Genomic DNA, 22,711 nt, shown 5'->3' with positions numbered 1-22,711 from the left:
GAAGATTCATTCCTCCATTATCTGCAAGTCCTTAAATCAGCACAAAAGCAGATCAACACATTTCAACACACTCAATGTTTATTTTACTCCAAATCACTGACAGTTTATTATTTTAGTTGATTATGCATATATACAGTTTATTTCTTTGATGGAAAATATGTTGAATTAGAGAATAATGTCCCAAAATAAAGTTAAGAAACCCCCAATGTCTTTAAAACTTTTCTCAAAACAAAACACAAAATGTCTGAGCTGTTGGATGACGCGCTTTTCCTTAAGATAAACATCAAAAAAGATCACTGATTAATCATGATTTTGAGTTCACTACACTTGAAATCTTAAGTTTATACATTTTCATGGTACATAAATTAAATTAACTCATTTTTTAAGTTGATTGGACCAAACTGCTAAATTGTAAGTAATGTTCAGTCAACTTTACCTAATTGTTTAACACATGAGGGTTTTCAGTGCTTGTTCTTCTGTAACCTTCACTAATATTATCTGAAGAATGAACCCATAAAGCTCATTAAAGCACAGTGTGCTCCTTCTCTATGGTAGTTTCAGCTCTGTGTTTAGAGTAAATGATGACGAGTGAGCTGACTGACACTGTTTATATGTGCTTTTACAGTCTTTTAAAACTCTTTTCATGCACTTAATCTGATTTAAACATGTTTATTCTTTGCTGTTTTATAGTTTTATACATATTTTGTGATTATTAAGCACATTATCCTGATATTGTGCATTAAATTTGCATTAGATTTTCAGAGCTGTGATCTCACTCTTGTGGTTTACTCCTGTTGTTCTTGGGTGTTGAAATCAGTTATTACCACACTGGTTTCACCCACACACTTACTCACACGCTCCAGCAAACCAGACTACATATGTGTCTCAATATAAACTCCTGGCGTGGGGTTTTCTGAGAACAAAGCAGAAACACAGAAAGAGGAAGAACAAACAGCATTAAACTAACACTGTGTCTCAGAGCTGATGCTAGACTTCTAGGGGCCCTAAGTAGAGCACTGAGTGTGGACCACTGTCAGTGCTTTAATAATCACCACAAAGCTCTTCATCTGCCATTTTACAGCAGATTCATCAAACTACACTGAGCTGAAGCGATCAGCAACACAAGTATTCTTCTTCTCTGGTGGACTTAAAAAGGGTCTAAAATCAGTGATGATCTTTAATGATCTTTAATGGATCAATGATTCTCCAACTCTACAAATCAAATCACTTGTATTGTCACATCATCAGCAGCACGTGTATATGATGAGTGAAAAGCGCAGGTGCTGACTCCAGACAGTGCAAAATAAAACAACAGTGTAAAATTGACAGGGATCTAAGCTAAAACAAAGAAAATATTTAAAACAAATAAAGGGCTACATTCCCCATGTGTGTGATATCTGTGTACAGTGCAGGAGAGAAGAGCAGAGGAGTGTGTAGACTGAGCTGAAGCTGCTGCTGGTGTTGTGAAGAGCGCTGGAGTCACTGCTGTTTAATCACACAGAATGTCTCTGCTTCAGCTTTAGCTGTAAAACATCAACATTAGCTCTGATAAATCACACTGGACAACATGACAATCACAGTAGAACTAGTCAACACACAAGACAACTCCAGTATTGCCCACTATAAAGCACAGAAGTGATCAACACACAGATCAGACCTGCTGTAGAAGATCCTGCTGGGTTTGGACTTTGTGGATCTTCACAGTTTGTGTTTCTGATCTCAGATTTACTCATTTAGTGGATTTTTAATAAGACATTTGTATGTCCAGTGTCCCGAGTGTGAATGCAGGCTTGTGCAGATATTCAGAAATGTTGACTTAATGTCTTTATGCTTTGATGATCAATATAACACATATTTAGTCACTAAGAGTTCATTCACATGTCAGATTACAGACATTATAGATCTTCAATATAGACTATAGTTGCTCCACCGTGGATTTGACTCAGATGTGTCTGCATGTCAGTCAGGAGCATTAACCACTGCAATCAATCTCTTGATATCCTCAGTCAACATGGGTCATGATCGCTCACTTCACTGCTTCTTCAAGTGTTTTAGAGTAATCCCTGAAAATGAGCACTGAATGTCCCTGTAGAGACAGGTCTCCAAACACCTCGGGGTTTCACAACGCCTCGCTCTGCCCAACACTATCTAGACCAGGAGTGTCCAAACTCGGTCCTGGAGGGTCGGTGTCCTGCATATTATAGTTCCTAAAATGAAGCTAAACTTTGCTGGACACCGGCCCTCCAGTACTGAGTTTGGGCACCCCTGATCTAGAATGAGATATAATTGTTAACAGAAATGTAGCATTCCTGCTAGTCACCAACAACCATGTGGTCAAACCCTTAGAAATGCAAATAGAAAATAAAAGACAAGCATGAACAGCACACACACTCATCATCATCATCATCATCATCATCATCATCATCATGTACCTGTTATAGAAGTGGAGTTTGTGCTGTGGTCTGGAGTCTCTGCTGCTGCTGTTTGAGCTCCAGCTGTAAAAGATGAAGATCAGATTAAACACTGCAGAACATCACAGCTGAACTAGTTATCTCCAGTATTGAACTCTGTAAATCAGTGATGTGAGATGAACACTGCTCCACCTTCAGTTGTGTCTGCTGCTGTTTCAGTCTGTGGTGTCGGCTCTGCTTTAGCTGTGAGATCTGGAGCTGTAAGAGATGATGGAGATGATCATTCAGCTCAATCACACTCCACTAAACTCACACTCTGACCATTTTGGCAAAAGATATGAGGAATAAAGGATGATTCTCTGACCTGAATAGTGGACAGTAAACGTGTCTGAGGTCTTCAGTTGATTTCTCTGATAGACTCCACATCTCCACTGTTTATCTTCATCTTCACTGATGAGTGTTGTAGACAGACTGATGATACAGCCTGTAGAAGAGATCTGATATCTGGAGTCTGTGTTCAGATCAACACCAGCCTCATTCACCCAGGACAGATGAAGATCCACTAATCTGAACAAATCACCACAGGAGAATCCAGAATATATGAACAGCCGACAGGAGAGAGTCAGAGAGAGACCCGGACCAATATCAGATGAAGATGATGATGATGATGATGATGATGGAGAGACTGAAACTGAACAGAAGACACAAATCACTAATCATGAGCTGAAACACAGAATTCAGCCCTGATTAAACTGAACACATGAGGAGGAAATTACCAGCAACAACATGCAGAAACACAACTGAATCAGGTCCTTGTTTCTGGTCTCCTCTACGCTGTGTGCAGATGTAAAGTCCAGCATCTCCTGTTGTGACTCTACTGATGGTCAGAGAGCAGTCAGAGCCCAGATTCAGTCTCTCTGAGTTTGTCTGTTTTACTCCTAAAATAATCAGCACAACGGTCTGTCTGCCACTGTTGTAGAGCCATGTAGTTCCTGATGTGCTGCAGTGTTGATCAGTGTTTCTACAGGGCAGATGAACAGTTTCTCCAGATCTGCTGAACACATGAGTCTCTCCTGCTCCAAACACACCTGAAACACACAACACCTGAGAGATCACTGTTCTATATATTATTAACTGATTAATTAATAACTTAATTTTATCAACAAATCTATACACCTTTTACAAAGTCAAATTTAAGCACTTTCCAGGTCCCTTTTCCAGCACTTCAAATGTGCTAAATGACACATTTACATGTCTATACTTCATCACATTATAGCAGATGCTATTTATTATAGTATTTTAAGGAAACATTTGATGTCATGTTGGCCTCGAGCCCAACACTGAATTACTGTCATTTGCTTTTGTTAGATGTAATTTACTCATCTTAAATGTGTCTTTGACCCTTGTGTATTGTTCAGAATTACTCCCACTTATGTTGGTGCTGTTCTCCCCCTTATCTTCCATTATAATGTCATTTGTTGATTGTAAGTCCATGACAGCAGAAAACCATCCATTCGTGACTGTTGCTGGTTTTCCCTGTTGGGAACAATGACTGTAAAAAATATGGACGACGCGACAGCCCCTTTTCCCATTGAACGCCTTGAGGGCAAAACGCCTGCTTGACGGGCACAAACTGTCGCAAAAGACTGCTGAAATTGGAGCCAGACATGCGCAGAAGTACTGTCTGATGGATCCAGAGGAGGAGCCGCGAAAATTAGCGGAGTCGAGCTTCCAACCAAACGCTTTATGTAAAATCAACCACGCCCCCCGAACTGCTCAGCATGCGTTTGCTGTCATATCAACACAAATGGATGTAATAACGTTAACAAATATGAGGGTTTTATATATTCAATCGCGCCAGCTCCGTGCCGCAGCGCATAACCTACTCGCGGCGTCGCGGGCTGATTCTGGCTCGCATGCGGCAGCGCCGGCTCGCTCGGCCGCCGCATCTGGCTCGATTGACTCGGGCTGGAATCGGGCAGTGAGTCCAGGCATCTGGAGTAGGTCCAGCAGAGGTAGTCAGTCTGAGCTCTGAGGGGTAAGTCTCCGGCAGGCGAGAATCTAGCCGAACTGGCCCGAGTGTGTTTTGCTATCTGGGTGGTTAGGCGTGTATCAGCAAACTAATAAAGCCCGAAAAAAGCCCTGACCTTAGCGAATAAACAGTGTTCCACCAGATCATGTATGTCAGAAACTGTAGTTTACTGCTGAACTCATTTTGTCATGGTAAAATAACACAGAAATCCAATAATAACACTTCAGTCTCCTGCCGAAGCTCAGAGGCGCTGCTTTGAGAAACTGTCAATCACAGCTGTCAATCACGATGACACGCCCAGCATTAAATTACTGCTAAAAACAAACTGTTTACAAAAATGAAGATCTGCACCTATTTCAGCACAATAACCAGTGCCTTAATCCACCAGAACCATCTTTCAGGACATTTTATTGCAAGTGTAATCATTTTTTATTTGGGCTCAAGTCTCCTTCATTAACACGGAGGAGGCGGGCTTTATGACTTGTACTGCAGCCAACCCCCAGGGGGCGATCTAACGACCGAAACCTTCACTCAAACGCAGGCTTGCGGCACACTTGATTGGGAAGAGGAAGATTACTTATTTATATTGTTGATCATCAGTTTATCAGCATTAACCCTTTAGACATGTCTGTGCTGAAGAGTTTCAGGCTTTTATATGGAGTTCAGTGAAGTAAAACAGTGGAGTATAGCTGTCAAAGCTTTACAATCAACACATGTGATTAGAATGGAAGTCAATGGGGAGAAAACAGCACCAAGAGTGTATTGTTGAAGATTGTTAAAGCATTTTCCCAAAATATGTATTAAAATAAGATGTCACTAAAAAATCATCAAATTTGCTGAAACAGAGAGAATTATGTGGCCAAGTTAAGACTCAAAATCAGCCCAGAGTGGATGAAAATGACCCAACAGCACACAAGAGTTCATGAATCCCTCATCTTACATTTATCTTTATTTTCATTTAAAGGATGCAAGTAAAACAGACAGACAGATCACACTACAGACACATGAAGACTCCAGAGTTTACACTTTATACAAAGCAAAAATATTTATTTTATTTTAGTTAACTAATAAACATTTAGAAAGAAACATTATGAAAACACATCAATTACATTTTCAAGCACTTTATCTAAATAAATTCCTGCCTTTTCAAAAATTTCCAGCACATATGAAGCCTGTAATAACTGAAATGATCAAGCATTGGAGAGCAGAAAGCATCAGACTGAATCCAAAGTTTCTCTTGTACTAATGCAGCAGAATGAAGCTTCTCCATCAGAGATCTGTTCACACACACACACACACACACACACACACACACACACACACACACACACACACACACACACACACACACACACACACACACACACACACGACATGAACCTGTTCTGCATTATATTGAGGCACACTGTTTAGTTTGAGTGCAGTCAGGAATAATAAAGGATGTGCTGTACACTATCAATAATAAAGGACTTGATCAATACAGATCAAACACTTGCTCTTAATCAATAAAGCAGATTAAAGTCTGTACTAAAGAAAGGCAGTGTGCAGTGTCCAGACTAAGAGTGAATGTAAATGTCCATCAGAGTAAATGCAGCAGTGTTTACCTGTGCTGAGTGTCCAGAAGATGAGCAGCAGAAACAGAGGACTCCTATCAGCCATTCTGTGTGTCTGACACTCGTCTTCTGCTTTATATATATATATATATATATATATATATATATATGTTGAGCTCTTGTTTAAACAGCAGCAGCTCTTCCTGTGCTTCTGCAGCTTCCTCTCAGATCAGCCTCACTCTTTGTCTTCCTGACACTACACCAGTTTATAGTGGACAACTGTGTGTTTCTGTTGATCTTTAAAGATGCTCTGAGCGACTTTCACCAAACACTTTTGACCACAGTGTCCCAAAACACACTTCAGCCAATCAGCAGAGAGGGGCGTGTCTAGTGACTCTAGCGTATCAAAGGGGGCGTGGTTCTATCTGCAAATTTCCTCCAAGATATGAGAGGCTGAAAACACTGATTCAAGAGCAGACATGACGATGAGACACTCGATAATAACAAAGGCTCCATTAAGACTCTTCAGCTCTTCTGAGTGTGTTTGAGACTCACTGATAACAACAATTCACCAGCTTTTATTAATAGTCCATTTCACTAAGCAGGTTTTTCTGCCACATTGACTCATTTTATCAGCACAGTTTTACTACAAATACCATGGTAAAACTATGTTTGGTGTTGTAAAAGCACAGTTAATCAGGGGTTAGCACAGCTGAGCATGGTAAACACACATTAACTCTGGTTTAGTGAATATTTAGCCTTAGTTAACAGGTTCAGTGTCTGCATTTGACTCCAGTGACTGCCAGTTGATGAGCATCAAATCAATAATGGAGCTGAAAATACCCTCGACACAGCAGATTTGCTCAACAATAAAGCTATAAATGTCTTTTAAATGCAAACTGAAACTGACAAATAAACAATAAACTATTCTCCATGACTGAAATTCCCTGACTTTCACTGTCTCCAATAGGCCGATAGCTTTAAAAACTCTCTGATATTGCAGAAATTGAGCCGTGAAACCAGTATAAAAGTGCTGTAAATTCACCAGTCCAACAATAAAGCAAGAGTAAAGGCTGAAATGTGTTTATTTCTGCAGGATTGTCTAAATGAGGGAGGAAATGCTGAGTTTGCTGTTTAATCTCAGTCCTCATCGAGACTTCAGCGCGGCTTCACTGACATCTAGCGGTCAGACTGAGAAACACACACACACACACACACACACACACACACACACACACACACACACACACACACACACACACACACACACACACACACACACACACACACACACACACACACACTTCACACGGCACTTCGCTCCGGATGATTACAGTGGTGGCTGCATCATTCGTCTCCTGAAGAGTGGTGTTGTCCCGAGCCTATTCCCTTGGAACAACTTTACAGCTCCTTTGAGAAGGGAGTCAGTATATGACAGAACGTCAGTCTAAACAGTGTGAAGATAGCGACATGGTGCAGTAAGGATGGATCACGACTACGTGACACACCCACCTGCATTGAGGTAAAGTTGGTTTTATATTCACACATTCGTTCATTTAGAAGTCTCTTTATTATTTACCATGTTACTTTGAATATTCGATCGAAATTAGCATGCAAATATGACTTGAAAACAACATTAACGCTGGTTATTTGACTGTGAATAATGCTGTACTTTGATAGTCATTGGCTGCTAATATGATTTCGCTCGTTAGAGTTTGCAAATAATACTTTAAAGAAATTATTTTGTTAAGGGGAAAGTCTGAATGTGCAAATATAAAACCAGCTTTACCTCTATCCCACCTGCAGGTAAGATTGTTCATAGTGTATTTAGTTAATGCTAGTCAATGTGTACCGTTATGCATTTCTACCTGAACAAATTAATGTTAATAATATAAGCTGTTCACGAAACTCAACTAAAAAAATAAAATTAATTTTTTTAACAATGAAACAAATTATTGCTGTGACATGTAGTAAATACACTAAGCTTTATCATGCATGTGTGGAAGTATTTAAAACAAGTGTGTTACAACTGGCCCTGTGTTAGGTTCTGCCCTGCTCTCCCCTATGTTAATTGTATGTATTTAATTACTTATTTAATTAACTTCGGAAGACAACTCAGGCTCGCCGAAAACACTCTAGCTGCCATTTCTCCGCCAAAAAAACTCATACCGGAACTGGGTTTACACGTTGTTGACGTACTTCCAGTTTTTGCGTAAAAGGTCTATTGTCCATCAATAGAGTCTAAGAGAAAGAGTCAAAGAAGTCCAGAAACAGCTCACAAACACAGCTAGTGCTCCAGTCCAAACAGTGTTTCCCTCCACAATCACACAGGCCTTCCTCTTTATATGGGGCCTACAGGAAGTGTCAAAATAAAAGTCCCTCAAATAGTCACAGCATAATGATCAGAAAGAAAAACACAAAGCGCTGAAATGAAATGAAAGACAATCTAGAGATGTAATGTAGGGTCACTGAAGCACTTTATTGAGGATTTATTTGCTTCACATCAGTGTTTATATCAGAAGTCCAGCTTAATAACCAATACACAAACACAAATCACACAACATATTACTATAAACCAATAAACACAACTGAAATCAAGACACAAACCCAAGCTCAATCATTTAACTCATTTAAAGGAGACATTATAAAACACTTCATGTGTCTTAATGTCCCTAAACAAGCAGAGAAACCCACATTTCTGTCACACTTTACCTGTAATTAACAGTAAACACTGTAAAGAGCGAGCATTATTAAGCTGTTTCTCCCCCACTGAAGTCTATAAGGAAAACGCTTAACATGGTTTAATGCACCTAAACAATAACCAGGGAAAACCAAATTTCTATCAGGATTTACTCATAATAGTTTCAGAGTGAGCTCTTGTGAGCTCAGTGAGTGCAATCAGCATGCTTAGTGTTTCCTCCCCATTGAAATCCATTATAAGGAAACCGGAGCACCTGGGGTCCGTTCTTCGTACCTCGCTTAAATGATCTAAGATGATTTGGCAGATCCTGGATCTTTTAATCTTGATAACTGATCTCTCGCTAATTTGGTTCTCTAAACAAGTTCGTTAATCAGATTAGAATGTCTGGATGAACTGATCTGAGATCGCTGTGTGTGTTGTGAAGGACAGATCTATCCATCCTCGAAATCATGATCAGCAATGCAACGATTGGCTGACGGCACAGCAGCGTAATGACATCATCTGATTAATGTTCAATTATCCATGTGAGCAAAATTACATCAAATTAGCAGTAAATGCAATAACTTTCCACATTTGTTGTGAACTGCAGGCTTTACACTTTCATGTGTCGATTATTCATCATGTTTTTCAATTAGGGATGGGAAGATTAACCGATATGTATCGATACGCGGTCATGCGCGTGCACGATGCGAGTGCATCGGTTGAGCAGCAGAGGATGAATGAAATTTTGGAAGCAAATCGAGATGCATCGGTTTTTTCGAGATGCATCGATTTTTCCGAGATACAGCTTATATTTTTAATATAGAATGTATTTTTTATTTATTAGCAAGTGTTGTCAACCTGTTTTTGGCGCATAATTTAATCGACCTACATAAAGTAAGCCTTAGCAACGGATTTGCGGATGTGCACACACTACAACTCAGTGTATCAGGTGTGCGGATGAAGCTAGTGGAGCGCCCTCAGAAAGCGCGAGAAGCAAAACAAACATTTTATTCCCCACTGAGTTTTAAATCTAAAGTATGGCAACATTATGGATTTAAGGATGGACGACATGACAGGACAGATGCAATTTGCAAAATGTGTCGCGCATCTGTAAAATACGCGGGCAGTACGACTAATCTGATATCTCACTTGAAGCGGCGCCACGGTGTTGTTGTGAAAGCATCTTCCAGTGTTCCTGCATCCCCGGCTTCCTGCTCTGCTTCAACTGAAGCTACCAGCTCCAAAAGTGGTGAGAAAAGCATTGAAAGTTTTTTTTTCCATGCGCAACAGTTTTGTGCGCTCTACGCCAATAACGAATGCTACTGCATTGTTCATCTGCAAAGATATTCAGCCTAGTGTCACGGAGAACGAATGTTTTAAACACCTCCTCCTGTTAATTTTTATTTAATTATAATAATAATAATATTAATAATAATAATGATAAAAATAATTGGGTGTCACGGTGGCACAGTGGGTAGTTTGACCACCTCACAGCAAGAAGATTGCTGGTTTGTTATATTTATATTAGCCTGTTGTTTACAGTGACAGTGATGTTTCAAAGCAGCATAACACTGCTAGTTCACCACCTTAAGTTTTGAATAATCAGTGGCAAAATATATCTTTGTAAAACTTGTTTTCATAGTTGAAAAGTTAAATCACAATTCTTGTTGTGCAATGCTAAATTTATTTATGTTGAAAGAGTGCAAATATATACATTTATAATATATATTGCACTTATACATTCTGTTTATCTTGAAAATACTTAAATAATATGTGCTATATGTTCTAAAATGGCCCTCTACTGTAAACTGACACTCTGGCTCTGAGAGAAGAGCCAGTTTGTAAAAAAAGTCTTGGTTTTACTTGGTTAATAAATAATCAAACTCATTCAATGGCACAGCATCCTCTTTCACATCATCTCATAAACTTGATCTAATTAGTTAGTGCTGAAATATTGCATCGTATCGTGATATGGGTGTGAATCGTATCGTGTTGCATCGCAATATCACAAATGTATCGCTAATATATCGGATCGTATTCTTTGTATCGAGATGCGTATCAGATCGGCATTATAGCTTAGATGCCCAACCCTATTTTCAATGCATATCAGTGTATTTAGTTCTACATTTAGAGAAGATTTTCTTTATTATAGTAGCCGTTTTTTAATCGGTGTAAAGAATAACTGGTTGTTTACAAAAGCATTTTGATATTGGTAAAGGCGTCTGCAACTATTGTGAAGCATCAAATCACCGTCATATTAACTATCAAAACATGTTTATGACTGCATAAATGTATTATTGCTTTAAAAAAAAGTCACATATTGTGCATTTCTATTATTAACAAATTGTACTAAAGTGATCTAAAAAGTTCATATTAATAAGTTTTCTCTTTGCACCACCAGGTGGCAGTCTTTGTACTCTCATTTCGAGAGTGCAGATTGGATAAGTTTTATTAATATGTATAACTTTATTTATTTTATTAATGACTATAACTTTATATACATAGTTTAAAAATATTTACTCTTTTCCCAAGTGTATATAACTACTACTGTAGGAAAATATCAGAATTCAGCACATACTTTCTGTATTTTCTTTGCTTGAACTGAGCTGATCTAATCCTGTTTATATGAATTGAACCTGCTCCCGATCAGGTTTAAGCCAGCAGAACTGTTGCTATGACAACAACTCTCAGATCAGTTTTGAAGAACGAAACGATCCTGGATCATGTAAAATCGTCAATATCCAAATCCAGCTAACTGAGTAATCCACGTACGAAGAACAGACCCCTGAAGAAAACCCACACCAACACAGGGAGAACATGCAAACTCCACACAGAAACATCAATTGACCCAGCCGAGACTCAAACCAGTGATCTTCTTGCTGTGAGGCCACAGTGCTAACCACTGAGCCACCGTGCCGCATGCCCAGCACTAATGAAATCTCATGTAAAAAAGCCAAACTCTGTTAATCTTGATCACAGCACCTCCTGTAGGACAGTGTTGATAATGCTGTGTGTTCATAACAGTAAAGATACTGCTGTGGTACATTTATAGTTATAAATGAAGCTGTCAGACAGAGGTGCCCAATAAACATTAGGATTCATCTTCAGGGTGATGTTTCACAGAATGTTCGATGTTTGTCTCTAGTCCGCTGCTCTCTTTAGGAAAACAGAAACAGATGATTAAACACAGCCATGACCGCCGATGTTTCATCTCCATTCAGTGTGTCAGAAATACACAATAAAGACGACACTGCTGTGATTATCAGTGCTAATACACAGTCATATAAAAGTGTAATATTTCTGATATCTGGATGGATTCCTCTTGTTTGTTCAGCTTTATGTTTATATAACAGTAGCATTTAGATAATCATGACACAGTTCTTCTAGGTTGGAGAGTGTGTGGTTTTAACATGTCAAGTTCATCGTGCTACACTTACAGTGGGGAATATAAGTATCCATTCACGTCACCATTTCTCTCAGAAAACATTTCTAAAGGTGCTGCTGACTTGAAACTTTCACCGAATATTGATAGCAACTAAAGAAATCCATATATGCAAATACAATAAATCCAACTAGTTTACAAATAAAGTTCTGTGTAATAAAATGAAATGAAAAAGTGTTGAACACATGAAGAAAGGGAGGTGTAGTTGAGCAGTGAAAGCCCAGACAGCAGCTGAAATCTTTCAGTAGTTCTTCAGCAAGCCTCTGCATCAGCAGGAGGATGAAGATGAACCTATTTCAGCAAAATAATGATTCAAATCACAGCCAAGAAGACTCTCAGATGCTTTCAGAGAAAGAAAATCAAGCTGTAGAATGGCCCAGCCAATCCCCTGATCCGAATCCAATAGAGAATACAGAACAAATCTCTGATTTGATAGACGAGACCCACAGAAGCATCAAGATTTGGACGCTCTGTTGAAGTCTGAGAAACTCACACCTGAACACTGCATGAGGGATCAGTCTCCATATGAGAGGCGTCTTTAAGCTGCAGCACTCTGTTTTTATCAAGTTTAACAGTGAAATATTCTTGCAGTTATTCCAGACTCATGATATACTGACACACACACACACACACACACACACACACACACACACACACGCACACACACACGCACACACACACACAAACACACACACACACACACACACATACACACACACAAACACACACACACACACACACACACACACACACACACACACACACACACACACACACACACACACACACACACACACACAGATCCTACAGTGTAGCTGACCCTGCATCAGTTCTGCTGTTCTCAGAGCTGTGATCTCGCTCTTGTGGTTTGGATCTGTTGTTCTGCTGGGAACTCAGTTAGTTTGACCACACTGGTTTAACACATTCAGGATTGGTCCGTCAACCAGTTTAGCTGCTGGTGTGAATGTTTCTGTCACAGCCCCTCTGGGTTTCTGTTTCACGTCTGCGGGCCGTCTTTACAGTAAACCACAGCTTAACACTAGTTTGATGCATTAGTTTTTCATAGAATATTAACTGAAGGAAGGGCGTCACGGAGGCACAGTGGAACCTTAAGCCTGGTTTATACTTCTGCGTCAAGTGACTGGCGTGACCCACGGCGCATGCAACACACGTAGCTGTGCATTTATACTTGTGCGCGCTGTCAATGTTGGTCTGCATTAACACTTCCAAAACGCTAGTTGGCAGTGAGGTGTAAATGTTCCTCTGTGTCAAGTTTTTTCTCTGCTGTTTTGCTTTTCCTGAACACTTCCGGGATGTGGCTCAAACTTGTGGCTCAAACTCGCTCATTTTGAGGCAGGAACTGGCAGACGTGCAACAACTTTAACTATGAGGTAAACACAGAACAAAACTTTCCATCCGGAGCTCCTTCACGGGACTCCACACTTGTAAACAATCGCTCCATCAGGCTCGCGCCATTCGCGCGGCTCTCGGTCCCGCCCAGATTATCAGCGCTACCAAGCCGACCAATCACAGAGCTTGCGCTACGTGTCGTTGCGACGTGTAGTTACAATTTTTGAGAGGTGCATGTCAGCCACGCCGACGGCCACGGCGAAGGGCTATGTGTCAGCACCTTAGCATACGCCGGTGTTTGACGCAGAAGTATAAATCAGCCTTCATTCTGTCTAGAGCTCCTGTCTGACCCTGTTACTGTAATTTAGACCCAACACTGCTTCTGATAGCTGGAATATCAACATCGACTGTAGGCGGTAGATCTTTCTTATATCAGCAACTAAACTCTGGATCCGAGTGACCCGGTGACCCTAGCTCAGTTCTGGAAGCAGACACACTCTAGACACTTTTCCACTATTGTGGAGAACCGTTCTAAAAACACTTTGTTATGGTTTTGCTTGTTTCTCCATTGAGTCTGGAACGGTGCGACATGATTACAAAATGATCTCAGCCTGGAATGGTTAGACAACTGTGCTAAACTGTGCTGACAGATTCTGTGTGTTGACGTCGCGGCTTTGTTGCCAAGCTACCACAGCTGGCTCAGTGGAACATCGCTAGTAAAACATCCACAAGTAAACACCACTACATTTAATAGAAAAAAGATACTGATCTAAACCATACCATTTTGAAAAGGGTTTTAAAACCACAGAGCAGTGTCTGGCAGAGAAGGCAATCACTGGCTCATCACATTCAGACCAACATATTTTACTAAAGTTATTATTTCATTGATTTGAATATATTTAACTGTGTATAATATGATTACAACCCATCATCTAAAATCTTACAATAATACAATAGCCTATTGTTTTATTTGTCACTGAAGCTCGATTATTCTGATTGACATCCTAGGCAATGAGACCTTTATTTCACCTGACTGAGCGTGAGTTTTTTGCATGCAGCACTGTACAAAAAGTGGCTCTGATCCAGGAGAGAACTTTACCAGCAACTACATGCGCTGCTGAAAGACTGAAATTTCTGCTGCTTATCGAATAAAGACGCGCTTAACATCATTGATGTCCACAATCCACGACAACATTGATATATCCATGGAACACGAACTTGCAGACTCTTTGAACAACGAGGAAATCAATGCACTTTTTAATTCAAAGCCCAGACGGCTTGTTTTTGTAATTTAATGCCAGCTATACCATCTGAAGCACGGTAATGTCGTGCTGTGATGTCGGGCGTCACCGGAGAAAGTCCAATCTTTCTTTAATTCTTTGTACTTTAGTTTGAAAGCTTTACGGAGAGGCACTGTAGCGGTCCAAGGCACTGTTGTATGAGTTAAATTATAGCCTATATATGCACCAATAAACAAGTCAAGTGAATGAATAAATAAATAAACACATTTATAAATAAATAAATTAGCTTTTACTCATACAAATATACTTGTTGACAAATGTTTTATAAAAATAAAATGAGCAGTTTTCCACATTTGGCTGTTGAGCATATGATTCAGTTAAATATAAGTTGAACATGTATGTGGGCATGTAGCATGTTTCTGTTTGTTCTCGGTGATCTTTAATATGTAATGGGGAGCTGCACAGAATATTTTCTAGAACGTCAAGTAGGAATTTGTCTATAGCTCGTTAGTTAATTAAGTAACAAATATAAAATGTAGTAAATGCAGGACTATTGATGAAATCTAGCAACACCGTGTGAAAACACTTCAGACGACTGATCAAGAGCCTACAGCTAATCAATCTGTCAGATTCTGGAGTGCTTTACAGCTCTAAAGAACATTATAAATGATAAATGATCTTAAACAAAACAAATGCATTAATAGAGATGGTTGCAAGTATATACTGTAACTTTACTCACATGGGAAAGCCACATAAAACATCACAAAAATAGAATGAATATGCCGAGTTCAGTGGCTAATCTGCCAGAGTCAGCTAAGGTGAAGTGACAGCGACCAGCGAGACCTAGCTGTCAATCAAGTGGCCACGCCTTTAATTATGCAAACTAAATATATTGTCACGAAGGGTAATGTTAGCTGTATGAACCAAAATGGTTCTTTGTAGCAGGCTGTAAACACCTTTTTTCTGCTGTAAAGTTGGCCATTCTAACAGTGGGCTCAATTGACATTTGCTCTAAAATGGAGCCAGGACTAGTGAAATTTCAGTTTCAGTTACTTCCGTATTGGCCTCCTGAGGGAGAGTTGAGGGATAAGTTGGTTCATTCCGCTGTGGCGACCCTGGATTAATAAAGAGACTAAGCCGAAAAGAAAATGAATGAATGACATATAAAATGATAAAAATACAAAGATAAAAGAGCAGCATTTAGCTAAATAGTCCTTTATATGCGTTATATCAGGATATGCTAGGCCTATGTGTTGTTTCATATTCAGTTTTTATTTCACTTGCTGCATTTGTTATTTAATGTTTGAATGCTAAAACAAATAACAGCCATCGCTTAAAGGAATATATTTTACCATCAAATGTAGTGTATTTAATATCATTATCAACTTTTGATGTAAAAGCGCTGTGCAATTTAATAGATTGTTATGAAATAATTGAAGTGCTGTATTTTATATTAGTGATATAAAATGTGCCCGCTCACTTTTCACAAGGCCTGTCCAAAAATATATTTCTGCCACTATAATACAAATACACTATTATTGTTGCCTTTTCGTTGTTTATTTTTCTGTTATGTTCAGAGATTTTAAATAAATTATTTATTTCCCCTCCAGTAATTTCCAATCATCACGTTACATTTCAGTCATTTTCCCTCCTAATAAAATTTGCCCAGAGCTGCTCAACATATGACCTCTAAATAAATATGGGTGCTGTGACTTGTACCTATATTTAGCAACCCTATGTGAGAGAGCAGCATAACAGTGTTTAGTCATGCAGGTATGAACATGGAGAAACTCGTTTCGGCTTTTATTTCAGTTTAATTGAACAAAGGGAGCTGTTTACATTGCGTTATCAAGGCAACTACTGGTGCGTTTTGTGTAATGATTCAAAGAGTTTTGTTGCAGAACGAATGGGGAAAATGAAACCGTATCCGTGCTGTCTGGCCCGGTTTGGCACGGAGTGGAACGCTTCAGCACCACAGTGGAAAAGCGGCTTCTGTCAGTGTAAAACTAGCCTAAACACACATCTCTCTGCATTAGCATACACAACCAAGAGTTCACACTTAGCTGATAATCAATAAAGCATAATGGGCATGCTGTCCTGGGAGAGAGCCCTAATCTCGTAATATCCTCGAGCCCGGGGCTCCCTCCCTTAGAGGGGTGAGAGGGGAGTTCGAGCTCAGGTAGGTCTCGAAAACTCCGGGGGAATCCCGCGCGAACACGGGGAGAACATGTAAACTCCACACAGAAACACCAACCGGCCTGATAGGAGGTTGGACCAGCGGTGTTCTTGCTGTGAGACAGCAGGGGTAGCCACTGGGCCACCGTGTGCCCTATCGGAAAAAAGGGGTGAAGTAGGGGTGGAAGGGGGGAAGCTTCAAGATGAAGATAACTGCAGTGAAAACTCTGGTCATTTATAATGCTTCCATAATCATCTAATAGAGCAGATTACAGAGCTAATGAGGAGCCAGCCCTGTTGATCATAAGCACACGATCCTCTCGAAATTAGTTTATAAATAAACCACACTAAAACACAACTGCATTAATCAGGAAGCTGGAAACACTTCAAAAAAAAAAAAAAACCTGTTAAATAGCATCTAAAAGAAACTTGTTTGGCCCAGGAGCAATCAGGGGTTCAGTGCTTTACTCAGCTGCATCTCCAAGATGGAGAGAGTGTGGTTCATTCACTCCCACCATCTTTAATTCCAGCTGGGACCAGGAATTGAACCTGCACTCTTACGATTACATGTCCAACTCCCCAATCATCAAACCACAACTGCCCCACATGTCTACACTCATGTCTGTCTGCTTCTCCTTATCCAGAGGATCACATAATCTTAGATCTGGACTGTATGAGCAGAGGGTTGTGGAGCGGTAAGGATGAACTCAGCACAGATCAACACGGTCAGAGAGGACATTAATGACTCAAGAACACAAGACTGATTCCTGAAAGACGTCTCCATGATCCTTCATGACATCCTTTGCCAGGAGTACAGCAATCTCCTCAAGCAAGACAGGCACGGACACAGGGCTGACCCTGGTGTAATACACACCCGTGAACTTGGGGGGCCGTTTGGCAAAGTGAATCACGCACACACACACACAGATCCTACAGTGTAGCTGATCCTGCTGATCTGCTGTTTTCAGAGCTGTGATCTCGCTCTTGTGGTTTGGATCTGTTGTTCTGCTGGGAACTCAGCTAGTTTGACCACACTGGTTTAACACATTCAGGAGTGGTCCATCGACTGTAGACCAGTTTAGCTGATGATGGAATCGCTCTGTCTCAGATCCTCTTTCTATGAGCCGCAGCACTTTGTTTAGACACATATCTGTTCATGAGGGCTTTAACAAGATTAAAGCTCAGATAATAAGATCATATACCCAGCTAGAAGGGAACGTTCTCTCAACTTTGGCTAACATTCCCTACAGGTTGTGTTAATGTTTAAAAAAAACATTTCAATGTAATATCCAATGAATATTCAAAAAATGTTTTTCCCAAAACAATGAAAAAGAGCATTCTAGCAATGTTTTAAAAATATTTGTAAGGGAACAGATTAAACAACGTTCTCTTAGAAAACGTTTTCACAATGTTTTATAAAACCAAGAAAGAACATTCTCACAGTCACATTAGAGAAATGTCTTAAGAACATCATTGAGATGTGAGATGTGGAATGTGCTTTGAAGAATATTCTAGCAATAAAACATCTGAACAAAGCTAGCACATTTTATCTGCAACATTTTTAAAACATTTAAAGAGTATTGCAATGGCATCAGATGAAACAATGTTCTCTTAGAAAACATTTTCACAATGTTTCATAAAACCAAAGTAAGAACATTCTCACAGTCACATTACAGAAATGTTATAAGAACATGATTTCTTTCAATATCAAGACAGAAAGACAATTAACATACTAATTTTAACCTGTACTTATTAAAATATACAAAATGCCATGTTCAAATACTTATTGCAGGCAAATAAGTAAAACCTAATGGTTTAAAAAATAGTGGAAAAGCACAGATTTAAAGTGACAATTAATTAGCATTTCATACAATTATAAAAATAAGTATTATGTGTCAGCAATATTATTCCTGTTTAATATACCAGATTTTTAAAATTGTTTTCTTTTTTTTTTGTTTAATTTGTTACACGTTATACAATGAGCACTAGAATATAAGAAAATGCAATGCTTTAAACTTTTTTCCACATTGCTACTGTAAAATTGAATATGTTAAATGGTTATAGAGAGTGTTTTATTTTTGGAAACAAAAAAGAAAACAAACAATGTTATTAACAAACATGTAGAATATTTAGAGAATATCCCAGGTAGTAGGCGTAGTCGCGACTTTGCGCAACGTTCCCTAAAAGTTCCCTAAAGGTAACAAAAGTCCAGAACCTTTACAAAACATTAGGGATGTTCTTAAAACGTTCTCTTTTAATCATAAAACAACGTTTTGAATATGACTTTAAGAGGATGTTCTGTTTTGGTCATTCTATGGTCGCATAATAACATTACAAAGAGAACTTTTCTAACATTAACAGAACGTTTTCACATGGTTCTCCTTTAGTCATATAATAACGTTTTGAATATGACTTTAAGAGGATGTTCTGTTTTGGTCATTCTATGGAAACATAATAACGGTACAAAGAGAACCTTTCTGACATCGCAGACTAAAATGCAAAAAAGGTGTGTTTTTATGGCCATTTGAAAGTGAAAGCAAACTTCGTACCGCAGCACTAATAGACTGATTTCACGCGGCCGCCATTATTAAAAGCAAAATCGAGGTTGCAGTGGGAAGAAACCCGGAAGTATCGTTGGGAGTTACATAGCAACATTGTGTACCTGGCTGTATATCTTATCAGCGAAGAGAAAATGACACAAATTTATCATTTCATCGCCTTCCGAGTTACCCGAAGGTCCGTTCTGAATGAATGGTAAAAATAAAAAGGGATATCAGAGCTCATTTTCAGCTAAGTTAAGGGAAATGGCATTAGTTAGCTAACGTTTTCTTTCCCAAACACACGTTTTAGATGCCATTTATCAAACTCGAGTTAATGAACTGATTCTTTCACTATATTAGACTTGTCACGATACTGAATTTAAAGAAAAACCGTCAAAAGCATCCCCACGGTGTTTAACTGGTGCCATGAACTAAAATCTAGGAGGAAACTTAATCGTATTACTCTTACAGAGATTGTGATGTTGTTTAATGCTAAATAGTTTTTAATTGTTTATAATAACCTTACTGAATAATATTAAAGTGATGTTTACACCATTTCTGCATTTTGAAATCTCGGCAACAGCCGGAGGTTTGTAGTGTACAGCATGTTACTGCAGTGTTTACAGTGCTGGTCCTATACTTCCGGGTTTCTTCCCACCGCAGCCTAGCTTTGGCTTTTTTAAAATGGCGGCCGCGTGAAATAAGCGTATTCTAATAGCTAGGGATGGCTAACGTGAAACTGACGTTTCGACACAGTGTCGAGATCTCGAAGCGCAAGTGTTTCTAAACTGCACCGAAGCATGACCCGAAACACCCAGGTCACGTGACCAAAGTGTTTCAAAACACCTGGTCACGTGATTAAAGTGATTCAAAGCATTGATCTGGGGTCTGTTCTTCGTACGTGGATTACTCAGTTAGCTGGATTTGGATGTTGACGATTTGACACGATCCAGGATCGTTTCGTTCTTCAAAGCTGATCCGAGAGTTGTTGTCATAGCAACAGTTCTGCTAGGTCAAACCTGGTCGGGAGCAGGTTCAATTCATATAAACAGGATTAGATCAGCTCAGTTCAAGCAAAGAAAATACTGAAAGTATGTGCTGAATTCTGATATTTTCCTACAGTAGTAGTTATATACACTTGGGAAAATAGTAAATATTTTTTAACTATATATATAAAGTTATAGTTATTAATAAAATTAATAAAGTAATATATATATTAATAAAACGTATGCAATCTGCACCCTCGAAATGAAAGTACAAAGACTGCCACCTGGTGGTGCAAAGAGAAAACTTATTGAAATGAACTTTTTAGATAGCTTTAGTGCAAATTGTGTATAATAGAAATGCAGAATATGTGACTTTTTTAAAGCAATAATGCATTTATGCAGTCATAAACATGTTTTGACAGTTAATATGACGGTGATTTGATGCTTCACAAAAGTTGCAGACGCCTTTACCAATATGAAAACGCTTTTTTTTTAACAACCAGTTATTCTTTACACCGATTAAAAACCGGCTACTATAATAAAGAAAATCTTTTCTATATGTAGAACTAAATACACTGATATGCATTGAAATACATGATGAATACTCTCGACACATGAAAGTGTAAAGCCTGCAGCTCACAACAAATGTGGAAGGTTATCGTGTGTCATATTTAACAAACGGTTTACTGCTAGTTTGATGTAATTTTACTCACATGGATAATTGAATATTAATCAGATGATGTCATCATGCTGCTGTGCCGTCAGCCAATCGCTGCATTGCTGATCATGATTTCGAGGATGGATAGATCTGTCCTTCACAACACACACAGATCTCAGATCAGCTCATCCAGACATTCTAATCTGATTCGCGAACTCATTTGAAGAACCCTAAGAAACGGCACTCATTCTGGCTGTCAACAGAACTGGTCATGTGGCTGTTTTCACCAATTTCAGGTAAGTTTAGTCCCTAAAAGCACTGAAATATTACATACAAATGTTCCTGACTCTTTTCTTACTGGTAATTTACATATTTCTGTCAAATATTTATTTTATACAGATGGTTAGCACCTTAGCATAGGTAACGCTAGCGTTAGGCTAACGTAGTGAGCTCGTGTTTATAAAAGTTTTGGCTTTTAATTGCATCTTTATGTGTAGATGAAAGTTTTTCGTCAATGTTTAATTGGAGGTAGTCTAGTATATTTAGCCTAAAATATCCACTGTACTGTCAAAAATAAATTAAAACCCCTTGTGAAAAAACAGCTTAAACCAGTTAACAAAACTTTGACTGTTTTAAGCTGTTTTTCCAGCAGGAACGTTAGAACATACTTTCACAGTAAAGTTAAATATTGATTTTAAAAAGTGCTTTGTGATTTCAGGACTGACACAATTACCCCCACAACAGAATAGAAGAGATTTAGGGTGCTTTATCTGTAGTTTGCTTCATTTGGTCTGGACCAAGGGCAATAAATGATACATTGTTGCATTTAATTCCATCTTTGGGTCGTTTTCTTACCACATTGTTGGCTTTAGTCCGAACCAGTTAAAAAGAACCGAAATGCAATCATCTGACAAAATCCACATCTCTCATTGGCCAGATGTTGTTGAACATATTTCCTAAACTGCTTTTTGATTGGTCAGAATTCACATGTGGAAAAATGCCAATGAACTCCCGCAAGTAAACAAACCGGCAGACACAAAATGCCACTTTTTACTATGAAGGGACGACTGCACTGGCTGATTATATGCCTGCTTTAGACAAATTATACATGTTTTTTAGGGTTTTCCCCTCTCTGTCTCTCTCTCTCCTTCTCTCTCTGTTGGTAAAGCGCTGTCAACAAATATTTTTCCTCCATATCAAATAATGCACAGCGCATCGGCCTACGGCAGCTGGATTAGTCCAAAAGACGCAATCCTTTTTGCGGTTGGGCCTGTTTTAGTACGAATCATATTCTCACCACTAACCTCCAGGGTTTGTTTGAAACCGTACTGAGACCACCTCTTCAAGCAGGTCTCGATCAAGTGACACTGAGGGCCCTAACATACACCTGGCGCAATAAGGCGCAAGACGTGTTAGCCGCAATGTGTTGCTATTTCCAGACCAGTGCAACCATAATTTTCCCGTTTTGCATCACTTTGTTTAAATAGCAAATCAAAAAAACTTAAATACAAAGTGAACTTATTTGTAAAATATTGTTATTTGTGCTTTGTTTCAGGAAGCAGAAAGACAACTGGACGATAGAGAAAGTGACTAAGAGATGCACACAAACAGAAACAGCATATAAAAATTAAATTGTTTGA

The 22,711-nt window shown here is 39.0% G+C and overlaps 1 protein-coding gene across 1 annotated transcript; it reads right to left on the bottom strand.

Moving 5' to 3' along the window:
* Window positions 1-60: 60 nt before the first annotated feature.
* im:7142016 lies at window positions 61-6,237 on the bottom strand. Its single transcript, XM_087243834.1, has 6 exons — window positions 6,048-6,237; window positions 3,188-3,499; window positions 2,776-3,102; window positions 2,604-2,669; window positions 2,433-2,495; window positions 61-1,523 (listed from the first exon to the last, which is right to left on the bottom strand). Exons 1-6 carry the CDS (start codon window positions 6,100-6,102, stop codon window positions 1,480-1,482), a joined length of 867 nt encoding a protein of 288 aa, XP_087099960.1. The 5' UTR covers window positions 6,103-6,237; the 3' UTR covers window positions 61-1,479.
* Between the last annotated feature and the right edge of the window lie 16,474 nt (window positions 6,238-22,711).

This window comes from Danio rerio, chromosome 3 (assembly GCF_052040795.2).
Source record: "Danio rerio strain M-AB ecotype USA chromosome 3, GRCz13ab, whole genome shotgun sequence".
Lineage (NCBI taxonomy): Eukaryota > Metazoa > Chordata > Actinopteri > Cypriniformes > Danionidae > Danio > Danio rerio.
This window is presented reverse-complemented; position numbering and strand designations above follow the sequence as displayed.